Raw genomic sequence first — 18,790 nt, forward strand, 5'->3', positions numbered from 1 at the left:
GGTAAAAGCTGTTTGACTTATATCTGGGATGTTTCAGATTAGACCTGACCTGCTCGAATTTACGAGATCTTTGCTATTTTGTTCATTGAGTTTAGAAACCTTTCTATGCATAAAATGGCTTAACAAATAAGCATCTCAAAATGTTGAACAGTTGTTCTCCAGCAAGAAGAAATGAATTGATCTGTCCAGGGTGTAGCTCACCTCTCGGCCCCTGGCTGCTGGAGATGACATCCGGATTAAGATGATGAATGTGAATATTACAGTACTAAACTGAAAATGAGCTGAAAAACCTTTTAAAATTTGAAATCCTTGCTAAATACAACTCTGAAGGGAAGTGTTTGTTCAACCCAGTGGTGGCACTTATCTCACCCTTCCCGGGAGTCAAGGTATTAATTTTAAGCCCCAGCAGATGCAACTTGTTTATTTTTGTGTCTTTATGAACTAAGGCTTACAGGAATGTTAGCTGTCATAAAAGTGCTTTTGTCTCCAAGTTTGCTTCACTTTCAGTGAGAGTTTACATTTTATTTCAGAGGCATCATCAAAAGTGGTAGTTTGTGTTCAAACCATTCGTTACATCTAAGCTAAGTGAATATGTAGTATATTCTTATGTTTGTTTTAGAGGTTTTCTAAAATTCACTTTCCCCTCAGATGTGTTTTCATCTGTTTTATAATTCTGACATGAATCTTAATTCAGAGAATTCATTTTTTCTGTAATTCTTCATGGCAGTTTCACTCTTCGTTTCATTCTTTCATTGTAATTCCATGAAGTTCTCATCTTTAACTGAGTCTGCCGTAATGCCTACATAGACAGAAAGTTTGTCAAGTGTTGAAATTGGTTGACTTACACTTGTTACTTTCTGGAAGATTATAATTAGACATCAGTCAAGAAGCCTCTTGGGAAGGCTGGTTCCATTAAGTCAAGTTTGCATTATCCAGCCTGCGTGGCAGAGCAAAAATTCAACAGGCTTTTACTTGTCAAAACCCCTGCTGAGTAGTCCATCCACAGGCAGCGAGAAGGGTGTTAAAATGGTTTTCGAATTTATCAATGTATTTTCCAGCATGTTCCATTTTATGAGTTTAAAATGTGTTCTAGAGAGATTTAAAAAAGGTTCAATCTGCTTTATAATCAACAATATTAAAGTAAATAAAGGGAGTTTACACAAAGTCTGCTGTAAAGATACCTGCAGGTTTTGTATTGTGTTAGAAATGATATACATGAATTATTAAAATGTTTAAATAGGTATTTTATGTAAATGTTTTCCTTCAGTCATTCCTTTATTCTGTTTACAGTAGAAAAGGTTATTCCATTACCGCTGGGCATTATTACCTCACTTTAACTTGTATTTATTTATAGATATACATTACTGAAACACACTCTGTCATTTAAACTGTTGAAATTACCTGGGTTTTTTGTTACGCTGTGATAAAATTCTTAATACTCCATCAGGGTTTTGACAAAAACACATGATTTGCTTCTTGATTTTAGTATAAGAGGCCATAGTTATAAAAAGACCAAATGGCCCTAAGATATGTAGATAGTGTGGAGCATGACTTGTGTGTTACAATGTGGAGATTGACTGCATCCACTTCATTTTCCTGCTATAGCTTTTAATCGTGTTTGGTTATTTCATCAAATAACCTTCACCAGATTATTTGTCATCCTGATCTAGGGATTGGAGTGCATGTTCAGTAGGAATCCTGTCTTTTTCTTATTTTTCCACATGCCAGTTTTCCTAATGCTTATATTTTTACTCTGTTTTGATAGGACTTTTTGATAATTCAGCTCCTTCAACTTCTTTTGTGCACTTGCAGTTAATTTTACTGACAAAACATGCAGAAAAAAATGGTCTCCTTCTTTATAAATGTAGTGTTTGTTTTGAAAGTCTAAACCTTCTCCCGCACTAATTCTATTAATCTGTCGCATCACAGGCTGCACACAAACTTTGTGAATTACACTAACACACACTAACTTTGCAAATTAATAAATATGTCTCATTCAGCCGACATAAAATCAGACAGTAATGCTGGGATTTGAGTTGAGTCAGAGATTTTGATACTACTCACTGTAAAAATCCCATGACCAAGACTCTAATCATGGGATTTGATACTTGGAACTGCATCAGGACTTCCCTTTTTAGAACACCACAACAACAAACAGCATAAGTCTTGACAAGAGGACAGATGATACACAGTTGGATGTTGATTGATGCAAACAGTTTGGTGGCAAGACTCAATAACGGAAGAGACCCATGAATGTACATGTGCCAACGCTCGTTTATGGAGAATTTAAGTGGGAGACATGCCTAAAGTATAACTGTAGCATCACATTGTGTTTTGCATTCAGTAGGAAAAACAGATAAGCTTTCATAGAGGTGGGAAAAAATCCACCCTGACTGTGGCGTGATTGTCTTCTGGGGCTTCTCTGCTGTGTTTGTCAGAGGAAGCCTTAAATCTGCACAAACAAAAGGAGAAGATTGTCACAGGAAGCTGTGAAATGTCTGAGTTTCAGGGAAAAGGTCACGATAAACAGCTCAAAACATATCCAGAAGAACTCTCAAATATTTGAAAATAATCATTTTAAAATATATTTCTGGTATTTTAAGCAGGAAAATCAAAGCACTGATTTGATAAACACAAATCAGTGCAAAGAAAAAAGCATGAAAACGTTCAGAGTACTAATTAACTTGTCTCTATAAATTATTTACAATCCAAAAAGTTAATTATCCTGACACTATTTTTACTGTTTTGATTAATGCCGCTGACTATGTAATATTGGATTATGTGGAAACAAACATAAAAAAAGACGGAAAACAGCGAGCAGCTGCTAAGGGTTGCATTTGCCACACATCATTAGTTCTGATTAAAAGCTCCAGTTTCATGATAAAGAAATTAACATGGTGAGTAGATATTTCTCACTGAGTTCACATTTCTGCTGAAATTCTGGGCTGATATGTTTGATTATTTTTTAAATGAGTGGATTTTACATCTGAAGGTTGAGTTCTGAATTCCTAACTTTAACACGCACTTAATAAAAAAGGTGTAAATACTTTCTTGTTTGTGGGGATTGTTTAGCAGTCTAGGGTTAACAAGTCTGATCTACTTATCTAGTCCTTGACATTTCATATGCTTCTTCACTCATTTCAAGCTGTTGGCTTAAAATTGTTTGAATTCTTGCTGCTGTTCAGCTGCTGCTTGTATGTGCATAACAGATTTATTGTTTTTCTGAAGTAAATCTGTTCAATCAAAGTGATGAATGTATTTGTCACACAGAACCAGATGTCTCATTTTGTCTCATTGTAAAGAAACCTTTGTTTCTAATTACTAAGCAAGAAATGAAGAACCATACAGTTTACTTTTGTCTAAATCGGTATTATATTGCAGAAATATGACAAAGCCATTAAACACAGCCTAGACTGAGTGATCTGTGATCAGTTATTGCAGAAAGCTACACTTTCTTATAAGTTTTCCACATGGTAGCTGAGATAAAATAAGTCCAATTAGGCATCTGTGAAGCTCTGCTGCATACTGATGCTGAAGGCCTCTCAGGATTTTTTCTTACAGCTGCTTTGGAAATAGATTCGAGGCTTATCAGCCAGAGTTAATGCATTCACTAAGGCCATTTGTAAAAGTATTGCAGCAATCTTAAAATTTCAAAGGTTAATGGAAGCAGGGTACAGTGCATATTAATAAATTGCAATGTTATTTACAGTCTGACTGTTATTTTACTACCCACATTTTTTTTAAATTAGTAATTGTCATAAATGACAAAGTGGTGGTTTTTGGTAAACTCACTGAGACTCCAACATGTTTGTAGACGGCTTGGTCCAGCATATTAAGCCGGCTGTCACAAAGGTCAAAGTACATTCTGGATCTTAAGTTCAACAATCATTTTAAAAATAGTTGTTTTTACAAATGGATGAAATTAAGCCAATTCTTTCCAGTAAGTACTTTGAGACAATAACGCATGCATTGGTTATCACTCAGTTGGATACTTTTATGCACATTATGTGGGGGTCAGTGCTCCGTCTATCACCACGGGCGGCAAAATGCTGCAGCTAGTCATTTAACTGGCACTCAGAAGATTGAGCACATTTTCCCCATTTGAGCTTCACTAAGATTTAAGGTTCTTTTGTTGGCTTTTAAAGCTCTCCATGGCCTTGCCTCAATCTATACTGCTGACACACCCACTGGCTCTCTGGTAATATCTTAGCAAAGTTGAATCTTTTGTCTCTGATCAATGTTCATTTTTAATAGAAAATTCTGTTTCTCAGAAATAGAAAGATGAGTGGAACGAAACAGAGATACTCGAGCAACAGGAATAATGGAAGCCTTGAGAGGATTGGGAAGCAATGAGCATTTAACAGTTTGTAGAAAACTCACAAAGTACAGACAGCGACTTCAACTTTAGAGAGAATGAACTTTATTTTTCTTGGTACATTCTCGCATTTTTTTGTCAAAATCTTTTTATTAGTTAAATTTTTTAATAATATGAGGAATTGGGTTTTCATTTGCTGTAAGCCATATTCATCAAAATTACCAAAAAATAATACTTTAAATATATCATTATGTGTAATAAATCTTAGCTTTTCTTTCTGAAATGAAATGCTAAAATAAATTCCTGACACCCCAGTAACATGCACAGGTATCTTCTCAGGTGAACGGAAATGATTAGCCCCTCAAATAACGTGTTTTTCTCTACCGAAACACTGTTGTTCTTTCCTAAAAAAAAAAAAAAAAAAAAACTGCTAACAGGAACTCTAGTACAAGAAGCCTGTTAATCCTCTAGAGACTGTTTGTCCTGTCAGATCTCTGTTGAAAGCGTTAAAATAATTTAAGTGGAGCCGTTCAGATTCCACATCAAAGGTGCAGAATCTGTTGTTTAGTTCTTTGTCAGTATGAAGTGATTCCTACTGAAGAATTCACCTGTGCAGTGTGGCGGATGATGCAGATTTGAAGTTAAGCCATGAAAGCAAACAGAGATCTGCTTGGTAGGTTGAACTTAAAGGATGTGAAGCTGAGATAAACAGGGTCCAGATTGTAGTCTTTTTCTTTATTTGTTTTATAATGAAATACAAACATAACATGCAGAAAGAGTGCTCATGATCAGAATTATTTAGGGTCAAAGCATAATAGTTTGATGAGAAATCCTGTGTTAGAGTCAAAACAGAATATTAAATGATCTTGGAATGCTTTATTCTTTTCTTCTTTTTACCAATTTGGTTTTAAGATCAAACTGTTTCCTGTAAAGTTTTAAAAGTTTATTCACGAGGCACGTTTTCATACAATGTAGCCCGACATAAATAATGTGATTTATAGAATTTAAAACCAAAAAAAACATAATGGAGCTCAATCACTTCACAGAATGATGAGCCGAGTAAATAATGTGATTGTAATTAACTTTAATAGACACTATCATGAGAAAACCCAAAGAGACTGAAATAAACATCATAAAAACATAACAATTCTACAGAAAAACTATAGAGGAAACTAAATAATGATATATAAAATATAAGAGAATTAAAACAGAAAATTATAGATTATATTACAAGATTAAATTTAATATGAATAAAACCAAACAAAGTGAAAACTTGTTTAAAGTAAGATGGATGTGAAATGAAAAAAAAAATATCTAATTTTGATTTAAAATAACTCAATATGCTGAGATCATTGCCAGCCTTTAAACCTAGGCTTCCCTTCCTTTCTCAAATGTTTGTGCCAGAAACTAAAATTGAACTTTCATACTGATGCTTAAATGCTTCAAGGCTGAAAAATGGTGTGACTGCATATTGAATATTATTATACATAATGTGTTTACTAGAACTTTCATGTGCAAGAAAGACCATGTTGATATAATGGCTGTTTTTAAAGTCTGTGATCAAATAATTGTTTTCTATAATTTGTGTTTACTCATTTCACCTCTGAATACTAATAATTATTATGGCCACATTGAGCTTTCATGTATTTATGCTTTGAATTTCCTTGTTTCTGATTTTTTGCATATTTTATTCTCATACAAGTTTAGTCTTGTAGTATTATGAATGTAGGATCTTATTCTTGTAATTTAATTGTTGAATTCTACAAAATAAAGTATGTGAAGTCAAAGTAAAAACAAAACTTGCATATATTTGACATTTACCAAAAAGAAATAATGTTAAAATTCCACAAAGACCTGAAATGGAAATAAAGCTCAGTCTGATTTAATCTCAGACGTTGCAGGATAAATTAAAAAAAGTCTTTATAGCATGCATCTAAATATCTGCTTTCAGCGATTCAAACCATCAGATAAAGAAATGACATATCTGTGTGAGCTTAGTGAAAATAAATGTCATAGAGATGAAGAGAAGTGTGTTAGGGCTGAAAGTTGGTGAAGAGGAACTGAGTGAGTGAGTGAGCATCATTTGAGAATGACTTCAATGGAGCATGATGGAGGATGGAGTGAGAGGGTTGGTTAAGCAACCTTGGTGTAATTTGTCTTCATGCTGGCGGCCCTTTGCACCATCCTCTGGTCTTGGGCTGTTTTTCTCTGACAAGCTTGTTGCCTCTAGAACAATTGGTGATTTACCTCTCACCGTGTCACTGACCAGCATCCCGTCCTGGGAGAAGTGCAGAGTAATTCAAAAGTCCCATTAATCACTAATTACAGGTTGGATGCTGGAGGTTGAGCCCTGCCAGAGGGCTCAGTCGCTCTGGCTTCAAATCAGCCCGAAATAAGAAGGCAATGCCACTTCTTCCACTGATAAATCTCTCACGAAGGTGGAGTTGGGCCAAGCCAGCTCCAGCAGCTCAGACTCCCATCTCCCTGAAGAGTTTCTAATTCAGGTCGGATACTATTCCTCTTTTTTTTTCTCTCTCTCTCTACTACTTCCTCCACCGAGCTGCTAAAGCTGTGATGGAGCCTGCCTGGTTGACAGTCTTCCTACTTTCTTCTTTAAATTCTCACTATAACTTCACACACTTCTATCCCCTCAGGGATCAGCAGCAAATCGAGTTTGTTGCTCGCAGTGTATTCCAGAAGCATTAAGATACAAGGAGACTGTAATTGAATGGTTAGGGAGGACATTATTGAAGGAGATTTTTGTCAGCATATCCACCCACTACAACCTTAACACATCAAAGAGCTCAAATGGCAACATTGGGTGTGGATGTGCTCAGTTGTCAGTGTTGGGAGAAGGAGAATTATTAATGTGTGACTGATATAAGAACCATTTTTTTCTAAATCTTAACTGGCTTTAACCCTCTCAGGCTCAAATTACTTGCAAAGATTACCCAGTGCTACATTACCTAAGTAGCACTGAGCTGTTGCAAATCTACAACATCTGCCTGGAGAGGGTTAATCTTTTATCTTTATTTTTTGCTATTGTTACTAAGATTAAATGTTTCAACCCAAGGCTGTTTGTATGCTTTTAATCTTTTTTTTATCCGTGTGAAATTGCTTCCTTGTATTGGACACTCTCAAACTATCATTGTGAAATGTAACAGTAACACTATCAGTAGATGTCAGTAATTAAATAAGGAGGAAACAATCTTTAACTGAGAAATATTTTTTTCCGTTTCACTTTTTTGGTCATTTTTACAATTCTTCAGTTTTCAGAATTTCTATGTGTTTCAAACAATGCCACAAACACAAGAAATAGATTTTAACTTCCAAAAGAATAAGTTAAAATCTTATTCTAACTTATAAAACAGTGCAACAGAAATACATTTTTACTCCATTAATTGTTTGAAAAAATGCAAGCTGTCTACCGAGGAGGAGAAATTATGATACTTGTAAACATAAATTGGCTAAAGTAGTGGAATAGGCTATATTCAAATTAGTAAATTAATCTTTAGTAAATCTTTGACAAGCGATAAGTGTTTTGAAACTAAATGAAAAACATTAGCACATCCCAGTGAATCTCTGAACACTGAGGTGCTGATATTTTGACGTGCTAATGAAAGCCAATTGTACACACAGCCTGATGGAGTGAGGTCATAATGTTACCTGTTATTATAATGATATCTATAAGAATGGTCTCAAAACATTGATGTGAATCAAGCCAGTTTATTGAAAGTGAGCTAAAGAAGCTAACACCTGCAGTTCCTGCTATGTAGAGTCTGGGATTTCCCAGCGGGTGAAACGAATAGGAATAATTTGATGTAACAAATTATTGACACATTAGCAATTACAGATACAAATTGTATTAACTTAATATATTCCTACAATTTTCCAAGGATCGACTGTGAAAGGACTGTAAAACCTTTGATCCTCTTTGGAGTTGTGCTGAAAGTAGTCCCAGTTTTTCATGATGCTAAGCAGAAATTGTCAAACACTCAAAAAACAATTTTTATTAAATAAAGAAAAATTGGCTGCATCTTTACTTAAGAAGTGTTACTCTCTGTCCTGGAGTCTCCTCTGCCCCTTCAAATCACTGAAAGGTTTAGCACCACAATACATCAAAGATCTGCTGTTGTTGTATCAACCTTCCAGACTCTCAGGTCTTCTGGTTCTGGTCTGCTTTACATCCCCAGAACCAGAACCAAGAGAGGAGAAGCAGCTTTCAGCATCTATGCACCAAAAATTTGGAACAAACTTCCAGAAAACTGTAAAACAGTGGAAACCCTGACTTCCTTTAAATCTCAACTAAAAACACACCTGTTTAGAATTGTATTTGAAATGTAATATGTAACAATGTATTGTCTATTATATGTTGCATGACTTTGTGTTCTTGTGTTTATGATGTAAAGCACTTTGAAATGCCTTGCTGCTGAAATGTGCTATACAAATAACATTTGATTTGATTTGATTTTTGATTCAGTGACTTTCAGCATTAAGAATTTTTGGGATAAAAACATAAATGCTTTTATCCACATACACATTTCAATGAGTAAATGTAAAATTTTTCTGACTTTTTTAAAACTTGTGCCATCACTTTAATTGCCAAAATCCCCAAATTCAGAAGAATTTAGAAAAATATGCTAACCACCATTCAACTTCTGTTATTTTTATGTTAAGGTCACATAATTATCAGGGAAAGTGAGATTTCAAGTGTTCCTGCAGAGAAGGTATTGTTCTGAAGTATTTTTTTTTTTCATAATTCTGAATTATACTGTATGTGCTGTGGACTGTGTAGTAACACCTGTAATATTTGATGCAGTCTGATGTAAGCACTTGCCAATGCACCAGCCTCTCGGTGCTCATCACGACAGGTCTTTGTCAGCTGTTACAGAGGGGTTGGCTGAGAGTTGTGGTCATTTTGGAGCTGGACAGGAACTGTGCTACATGTGTTTGGACTGCAGAATGATAGAACTAGGATATTTTTAGTTTGTTCCACAGGAACGATATGACTATTTTTAATTCATTTAATATGTCAAATTAAATTTGAAGGCAAGAATTTTAATTAGGTTTTCATACAAGCTCACAAATTATGAGTCAGTTGGAAACAGCATAATGATTGCAGTTTCTTCTTGAAACAACTCATCTGATGTCTTCTGTCTGACTGGCAAACATCTAACAAGTTTTCCCAGTTCTCAGTTTGGATACAACAAAATCACAGATACAGCAGACCAAAGGCAAGTTTAAAGACATTTGAGAAGCCATTGGTCTCCAAGCGACAGCAGTCTCACTTTAATTAAAGGTGCTTGCATCGTTATTCTCCAGGCTGTGGCAAGTGAGCACTGTCTGTTGGACCTTCTCTTTCATTAGATTTTGTATTTCATGCCCTGAGGAGCAGAACAAATTGAGTCTCTGTTTCCTTTTGCTCCATTGTTCATTACCCAAGAGAAAGATTAAAAATCATCATCTCACGGACCACGTTACATAATACCAAAGAATGAACGAGTGTACACTGCCCTTACAGTCTCTTGCAAAGCACCAGGTAGCATAGCTGTCCTGCCTTCTGACCACCAGATCTTTTATAATTAAATCATGAATGCAGAGAAGAGGACTGTAGTAATTCTGGTTGGTTGAACAGTTGAACAGATTTAGAGATTCTTCTCTTAGTCCCTTTTCTTAAATAAGAAACAACAAAAAGTCTGACTTGTGTTAATCTTCCAGGACAGCAAGCATGTTTAAAAATAAACCAGGTTCAGGTTGCAAAAGCAGGACGAGTAAGATGAGATGTTTGCAGTCAGCAGATAAGAAGAGCAGCTGCTTCCTGAATGAGTTGGGTTTGTTTTCATAGCCAAGGTATCAAAAAATTGGAGCTGTAAACTTATTGACTTTCAGAAAATATTTGACATAAAAAAAAAACACAATAAAAAATGAGCATTTTGTTTTATCTGACCAGTCTCTGTTCTGGAAAATGAATGATCTCATACTTGTATTAAGAGGTGGGTAATAACTAATTACATTTACTTCATTATCTTCTTGGAAAAACAAATTTTTAGAAGTTGTTTTACTTCCCCTGTTTTACTTGAGTGATATTATTCTGAAGTATTGGAAGTGAAGTACATTTTCTTGTTACACTGTCCCCTCTCTAAAGAACAAACCTACAGGCTATCTTAAAGCAAGACTCTGATTTTACTCCAGCTTCATTAGAGCTGGTGATATGGCTAAAAAACATATTATGATGTCAGCATTTCATATCAGTTGGTATCAAAAATATGATTCTTTTTTACATTAACCATCCAAAATACTACCAAACTGGTGATGCAACCTTTTGCTTTTCCTCTTGGGCTGATGGTCCTCATAATTCAGTTGTTTTGAAACAGGCTGCGTTTCAAAAATAAAATAATTTGCTGTCCAACTGAAGCGTCCTCACACCAGCACTTTGAAGACAACCACCAACCATATGCTATATCACTTTATCTTCTTCCTCTGCTTGAATATCTTTTCTTAGCATTCTTTTTTTTCTCCTAAACAGATATTTACTTGCTGAACCTCCCAGATGAGCAGAAAGTCAGTGTCACAACAGTTACTGTTGGACAGAGCGCCGTGATGACCTGCGCCATCACAGGAGAGCGGAGACCACCTATTTTATGGAAAAGGAACAATCAGTATCTCAACTCCCTGAACCTGGAGGACCTTAATGTAAGAACTTGTTAATATTTTCATTTTTTAAAATTGTTTAAACTTCAATGCAGAGTAAGCCAGAGTATGTTTACTGAGTATTCATAACTTAATTAAAAGGTTATCAGTGGCTCTGGGTAGAAAGTGGAAGGGATATTACACAAAGCAAGCGGTTTAAAGATGAAGAAAACCTTTGAATTTTGATGTAAGGGTTTCTGAGAGGGATCAGCTGACATGAGATTTTACAGCTTAACCTTGATGTACATAAGAATAATCTAGTCTATTTTTTTTTGTTCTTTAATACAGAAATGGCACATTTATTCCTATTTGCAGAAGGAGTAAAACAAATTATACTTCTAGTAAACCTTTAATGTTATTATTCTAGTAAATTCTTTAATGTTGTTTTGATCCCAAAATGTTGTGGAAAAGTACACCTGCTAGAAGTAATCAGAGTTCTTAGGTACTTGTGCACAAAGTATATTCCCTTTTTGTTTTTTTGTTTGTTTTTTTTTTGTTGTTTTTTTCACCATTTACTGTCAGGTTAGTTTACACTCTAAGTCGGTGTGTCTTGCCAAATGAGACCATTTTTTTTCTTGCAAACACAGGTAAGTGCAAGAAAGCCACAGCGGCACAATGTTGAATCACCACCATTATTCCAATATCGGTGTGCAAAATTACAGACAGACATTTGGATTTTAGATCCAGTGCATTCATGCTTTGATTGTCCCGTCTTTGATTCCCACACCTGATATGAATTATAGTCACTGTAAAGCTCAGAGAGAATAAAGTTGGCTTCGATTAAGATAATAAAGTGAAAGAGTACAGAAAATCTTAGTTTTGATCGATATTATCACAATGAAAATGGATCTATCTGTTTTCCTAATATTGCCTTGGTTACAACCTTTTTAGCCAGCTGACCATCAGTGTGCAGAAACAGGTTGAGGAGTGGCAGCACTTTGTTAATCCTTGCCAACATGAAAATCTGTCTTGTCATCTCTTTAAAAGTTTTACACCAAAGGCACAGCTTTTATCACTTTGTTGTATCTTTATAACAGGTTGTGTTGAATCAATCAGATCGACCCATATCTACCAATATGATCATGAGTTACAGAAATCGATCATGGAGCAAAGACTGCCCTCGTTTCAGTCTCCATGTGTCCCTATATTGAAAAGATACACGCTGGAATGTGCTCTGGGAGAAAGCCAAGCTGTCATATGGATGTTTGACATGTACCACATACTTAAACATTCTTATAAACAAGAAAGCTGCTGTCATAGAAACATTATTCCCTGATGGTGCCAATCTATTTTAGAAGGGTAATACCTCCTGTCACTTGGCAAGAAATGGTTTGATAAGGATCTGAGGAAACATGACAATGAATTTAACTTGATGTGGCTTTCTATCCCTCCAGATCTCAGTTAAATCAAGATATGTAGGATGTGACAGAAAAATATATCTAATCCATAGAGGCGCATGTGTCGCTGTACAGAACAGAAATATTATTTCAGCCTCACTCTTACATTACAGCAGAGCCTCAGAGGTCCTTTAATCTAAACAGACTGAAAAAGGTTTGACTTCTCAGAATATAGATGGTTATTGTGTATTTCTGATGATTTCACATATTCATGTGTTGAATTATCAGTCAGTCTTTGTTATATCACTTTTTTACACATTCCAGGTGGACAAAGTACTTTAAATAAGACAAACAGGAAGTGATGAATTAAAAGAATTAAAGAAACTAAACAGTTGAACTCAAAAAGGCTAACAATGGAAAAAAAACACAAATTGTAGATAAATCTGTTGGTGTGCAGGTCTGATGCAGGTTTATCTGCATGGGACAGTAATGACCATCTGGACTGATGGATGGAAGAAATGCAGCTGTGTTGATGAGACACTGGCACAGAAATAAAAAAAACAAAATAGCATAAATTCTAATACACATGAGAAAATACATTCACAAATAGTGAAGAGTAATTGAAAAATAAACAAAAATAAATTAAACAACTTGACATTCAAGTTAAACAGCTGATGGGTTTTATTAATTGACCAATAAAACTCACTGAATAAGTAAATAAAATTTATTCAACCCTTAAATAAAAATAAAACTACAACTGTAATTAACTTTTAAAAACTTCAGTAGTTTTTTTGTTTGTTTGTTTTGTTTTGTTTTTCCTTCATAGCTTCAGAAAGAATTTTCTCCAGGCAACAACCAAAAAAAAAAATGCTTCACGATCCAGTTTTATTGTTCATGCGTCATCAGGATGTCTTTCAAAAGACCGGAGGAGTTTGGATATGTAATATATGGAACATGTTGAACTTTAGTTGCTGATGCCTTTGAAAATCATTTATCTAAAATATGCAGATAGCCATAGCAGGGACTTAAAAATGGTGAGGTGTGATCTCTTTCTTTTTTTTTTTCACTTTTACAATCAACCAATTCTGAAGTAGTTGAAGAGATGCTACCTTCACTTTTGAACAGAACAAAACAAGAGAATAATTAGATTGCACTTTAGATTATTAACGATCCTAAATAATACTGACATTACTGGATAATCTCAAATATATAGTATTTATAATTTGGTTAATTTTATCTCTTTAGAAGCTGCTCTGCTTTAAAGTTGTATATTATTTATACGTTTGCAGCCAGAAACCACAGAGATCTTGAAGTTGTGCTTCTTTAAATAGCTTTTAGCAGCAATCTTAAAAAGAGTAGAAAATATAAGTCTATGTTGTCATTTTCCCAAAAATCAGAAAACATTTTTTATGGTAGATCTAAAAAGCGAGTTTTCAGTTGTGTGTGTGAGATAAATGCTGCACATATTTAGCAAAAAGCAAGAAAATTCTGGGGTTTCTTTCACCAGGGTAAAAGGACTCCACGGCAGTCAGACCCCTGGTCTGATGTGTATTGGCAGTAACTAGCAATTTTAGGATATTTTGTTTTACTATTGGTTTGCCTTTGTGTTGTGCGGCTGACTATAATCCAGTATGTCAGATTGTGTTCTTGGTGACTGTTTAGAAATGGAGGGAGTGACAGAGACAAAGAGAGAAGATGAAAGGGGATACCTAAGGGCTTCAGCCCTAGAGGAAGGAGCTTCTTTCATAACTGTGTGTGTGTGGGGTTGTGTGTGTGCGTTAATCTCTAGGCACAGCCCCAGACTGACATTTGTCTTACGTTCTTCTACATCAAAAGAAGCAAAAAAACACGTGGTGAAGTTCAGATTGAGTCCCCATTTTTTTTTTTTTTCAGAAATCACTAAGATGAGTGTGATATTACGGTGCATAATGAAATCAACAATGACACAGTAGATAAAGTAAATCCAGCCAAGCCACTAATGTTATGTTAAATGTTGATGACCCTTAAATTGAGTAAGAGGCACTCAGCTGTTGCCAGTCATCTTTGGCACCATGAGCTGCTGGTTCTGTTTGTCAGTGATGTGTCGCCCATAACAACCAGTGCTCAAACTGCTGATATGAGTCTCACAGATTCTCTGCTGAATGGTTCATTCTGTCATTTTTTGTGATATGTTTCTGCCTTTAAACAATATGAGGGTAAAAATAGTTGTAAACTGAAAACACTGTAAGTGTCTTTAGGATGGTTTGCACAGTGAGATGAAGCTTCGCAGGGTCAAAAGAAGCTTTGAAGTGTTTTTTTTTTATTATTATTATTCCTGGAAAACAACTTTTTCTCTTCTTGTTTTTGTAGGTTCAATACTACTAGCTTTTGTTTCATCTTTGTGATATTGCCTGAAGACACGCAGTAGAGTTCGGTGTCCTGACAATGGGTGGTCTCTGTCTGCTCTTTGCACATGCTTGTCTGTTCCCTGAGTGATTTATATCAGAGCTTGCTCTGTGTATTTTTAATTCAAATGTCAACTGAAAGATGAAAGAGTCTGCTGTCAAGAGATGTTCATTATTCTAGGAAAGGGTTTATCTGGGGTTTTTCAGTAATGACAACAATGACAGCAAAATTCAAACACCTCAGTTTTTCATTTCTTGTGTTTTGGACACAATTTTTTTCCTGCTTCCTGCATGGGTTAATGGATGGAAGAAATGCATTATAACATTACAATGTACCTAATATATAGCACCTAACAATGCAACGTCAAATGAACATGCTTTTAGTTGTTATGAGAAATGGGACTAAGCTGTGGTGCATCCTTCTATCAGTGGCCCTCTCAATCTTGCTACACCTCTAATGGGTGACTCATTTGCATAATTAGGATGCTTAAACATATGGGAGCAGATTTACTGCCCACAGGATTGTGGTAGAATGATGATATACCATTTATACATACCAAGTCTACTGGAGGCAATGAGAATTAGCACAGACTTGCAAATGTACACAAACTGCTAACAGGTTGGAAGTTACTAGTGATACTAAAGTCATTTAAGGGAGGCAGAACAAGGCTATTTTTCTGTGTATAGGTAGGTCTGAAGCCTTCTTTAAAGTAATGTGCATTTTCTGGCCTATTTCAGTTCGTGTACATTTGCAAGTTTTATGCTAATCTTCCTCCAGTAGACTGGAGTTTTGTTCTGACAGATTATTGTAAAAGCTCCTGAGTTTCTTTCGTGATAGAAAACATCCCAAAGACATAAAAATCGTGCAGCACTCCACTGCTATCTCTTTTATGTTAGAGATAGAAGTCTCGTAGTTAAAGGCACATGTCAGTCCACCTGAACACCCGAACACACATCACACTGTCACATTGACACATCAGTTTGACGATCCCACACATTCAACTAAAAAAATGCAAATGCCTTCAAGGTGTTTTAGAAAATCTTGGAAAGAGATGCAGCCAGAAGCCTTTACAGACCCACTGAAGATCCCTGAACTATACTGTAAAATGTATATTTATAACAGGAAAATTTGATTTAGTAATCTAGATGAAAAGATGAAAAGTACATATGTTTAAGTGGTTGGGGTAAACTTAAAATTTCTTTTAAGATTAAACATAACTTAAAAGAAATTTGGCTTTGTAATTTGACACCTTAAAATCAGGCCTCTGTCTCTTTAAGAAGCTCATACTCTTTCAAACACTCCTTCAGGATGGCATCATAACAATACGACACCATTATGCAGTTTGCAACCATTCAAGGATCAGAGTCCCCACACCACCTTTCAAAGCAACAGTGTAAAGAATAAATGTAATTAATAATTCACTAGGAGACTATCACGGAAAGCTTTGCATTTCTTCAATTTATTCATTTAATGAATGGTTTGTTTTGTGTTTCTAGAGCTCTCAGCATGTTGGTTTTCTGTTTGTGGAGTTTCATAAAGTAATTGAGTTAATCTGTATCCTCAGACTGAAAGTACTTCATGTGCTTTTACAACATATGCAGTTGTTTTGATGTTGGCACTTTAAGCCTGACTTTGCAACGTTTGCTGCTGTGTGGATTACCTCTAAATACTAAGAGCATGTGATTCAGCATGATGCACAGCATCAGCTGAACATGTTCAGATCCGTGTGCAAACCAAACCATATCCAGCTGAACCCCTGATGGACTATGCAGTTGCTTAATCCAGATTTATTTTTGGCTCTCAAGCTTCTAGTAGATCACTGCTGTTCTTTTCATAGACAAGAATAAATTTCACAGGCACCTGGCACCCACAAACACATTCTAAAATGCCTTGCAGACAAATTTAGTATAATTGCTTGCTGGAAATATTTGTGAACATCCACTGCCAACATTGATTAGTCATATTCCTGTGAGTAAATGAGATGTTTACTGTGTAATCCCACAGGCATTCCCAGTTTAGAACATGGTTATTTTCAAAGTTTTTGACTACGTTCTGATCTAGTAAATTTCACACTAATCCCACGACGGAGCTGATGTCCCGGAGTCCAATAGAGTCTCTAAATTTTGACAAAGCAGCTTACTATAATTCCATGAAGCTGACCGTTGCTGACTATTGCATCATCATCCAGCACTGCCAGTAATTCAGTCTTCACTCAGGGGCCAAGTAAAAAAAAAAAAAAAAAAACATTTGTAAACTTTAAACGTGTAAACATTAATATTACATCTACAGTTCAAGTTGTGCTTGTTATTAATTCAATGTTAAGAGAGGAGTGTGTCTTCTGGCAACAAATTGCCAGGAAGTAAAAATCACATTTTTGCTTTTGTGTTGAATCCCACTTTTTAAAATATATGTACACCTATGACAAAGAACATTTGATCTCTTTTGCAAAATTCACCAACTATAATTCTTAAGAACTATTTCAAAAGAGCAGAAGAAATCTTATGTTTTTTGAACAATAACAATATTTGTTGTTACCTTGTTGATATGAGTTGAGCGCATGTTCTAATAATGACCTGCCATGAAGTAAACATTTGATTTTTACTTCTGTGATGAATGTCTGTTTTATAATATATATACCACCTATGACAAAGAAAACGTTTTTACTTTTCCGCAAAATTCACCAACTGCACAAGTCTTGTTAATTAGTTTTAGACCATTGTAAAATATTTACAATATTATGGTTTCTTAAATGTTGTGGGAAAAAAGTCATTCTCTAATTTTTTTTAACCTTTCATGTTTTTTCAACAGATCCCATCTCAGGTAAGGCTTTCTGCTTTTTGTGCTGTTTATGCTTGGTATTATTGCATTATATTAACAAAAAGCCCACAAAGCTGAAATAGTGCCTGTGACATGCAAATCATATTTAACTCATAACATTTTTAAAGTGAAATTCTCTCTGTATTAAAATTAAAAAAAATTGTGCCCAGTAATTTCATAGTGATTTTACATGATATGCACACAAATCTTGCAAAAAAGAAGAGTATGCAGAATTTTGCAAGGTGGTAAGTAATATAATTAAATCCACTGTAGCTTTACTCTCTCAGACCAGGCTAAAACATTAATGTAACTTATTCTTAGAAAAATGTCCTTTTTGTCAAAGTTTATTTTTCTTGGCAGATGATCTAATTTTCATAGAACCGACTTCAATACTTTATAGGGTATCACTTTTGTTTGCCTTCTTAAAAAAGATTGTGAACTGACAGGAAATTTCTTTTAAAATCTCTCGTCAGTGGTGGAGGTCAGCTATCCCATGAGTTGCCCCTTCAATGCCTCTTCAGAGGTGACCCAGCTCTGGCAGCTTTATTAATTATGGTTTCTTGAGGGTTGTGGCCTATTTGTAAATGCTCCTCTACCCGCCCTTGTCTGCCTCGCTCCTGAGCTGTCCTACCCTGGCCTGTTCAGTCTGCAGGAAGCTGGGTGCTGCTGATAGCTAAGGTGAGGGTGATGAGGTGAGGAGGAGGAATCATGTCGACAGAGTCTCCGTTATGACTCGTTCCACCCCTCTGAGTTTCATTTCTCCCCCGCCTTCATTTTTCATTTAAGAAGGTGACACAATATGCTCTCAGCCCAAGAAGCCCAAAAGGTACCATCGATTTCCTCATATTGTGAAGCTCTGATGCTTCAGTCATCCAGGGTTCAGAAGTCCGATTGGAGCTCAGAAGAATAAAATGATATACACACTGAACACTTGTAAACGGGATGCCTGATGTTCCCAACTTATCTGTCATCTATTTCCTGAAAAATATAGTTTAAAGGTTGTAGGATGTAAGCAAATGTAAAAAGAGAACTGCAGTTAGAAGTGAGATAATACTTTTGCAAATTAAAACGGTGTTAGGCATATGGGATGAGAAATACTGAGCCAGATTCGATCTCGTTAGATCATGTCACTTTAAAATGGAAATGCCTTGGTATCTTAGCTCCATTACGGTGGTGAATTTGAACGCTGCATAACTCTCATTCTTTCAAAAACATTATCTTCAAGAGCAACTTGGCCTGTGTCTAC

General features: G+C 35.5%; 1 protein-coding gene across 1 annotated transcript in view; it reads left to right on the forward strand.

Moving 5' to 3' along the window:
• LOC129360476 (follistatin-related protein 5-like) overlaps positions 1 to 18,790 on the forward strand; it is a 173,942-nt gene that overhangs the window by 103,760 nt on the left and 51,392 nt on the right. The window contains exon 7 of the mRNA XM_055030744.1: positions 10,842 to 11,008. Within this exon, the coding sequence (XP_054886719.1) occupies positions 10,842 to 11,008 (167 nt within the window). The remainder of the gene's footprint in view (positions 1 to 10,841; positions 11,009 to 18,790) is intronic.

This window comes from Poeciliopsis prolifica, unplaced genomic scaffold (assembly GCF_027474105.1).
Source record: "Poeciliopsis prolifica strain line A6 unplaced genomic scaffold, Auburn_PproV2 SCAFFOLD006, whole genome shotgun sequence".
NCBI lineage: Eukaryota > Metazoa > Chordata > Actinopteri > Cyprinodontiformes > Poeciliidae > Poeciliopsis > Poeciliopsis prolifica.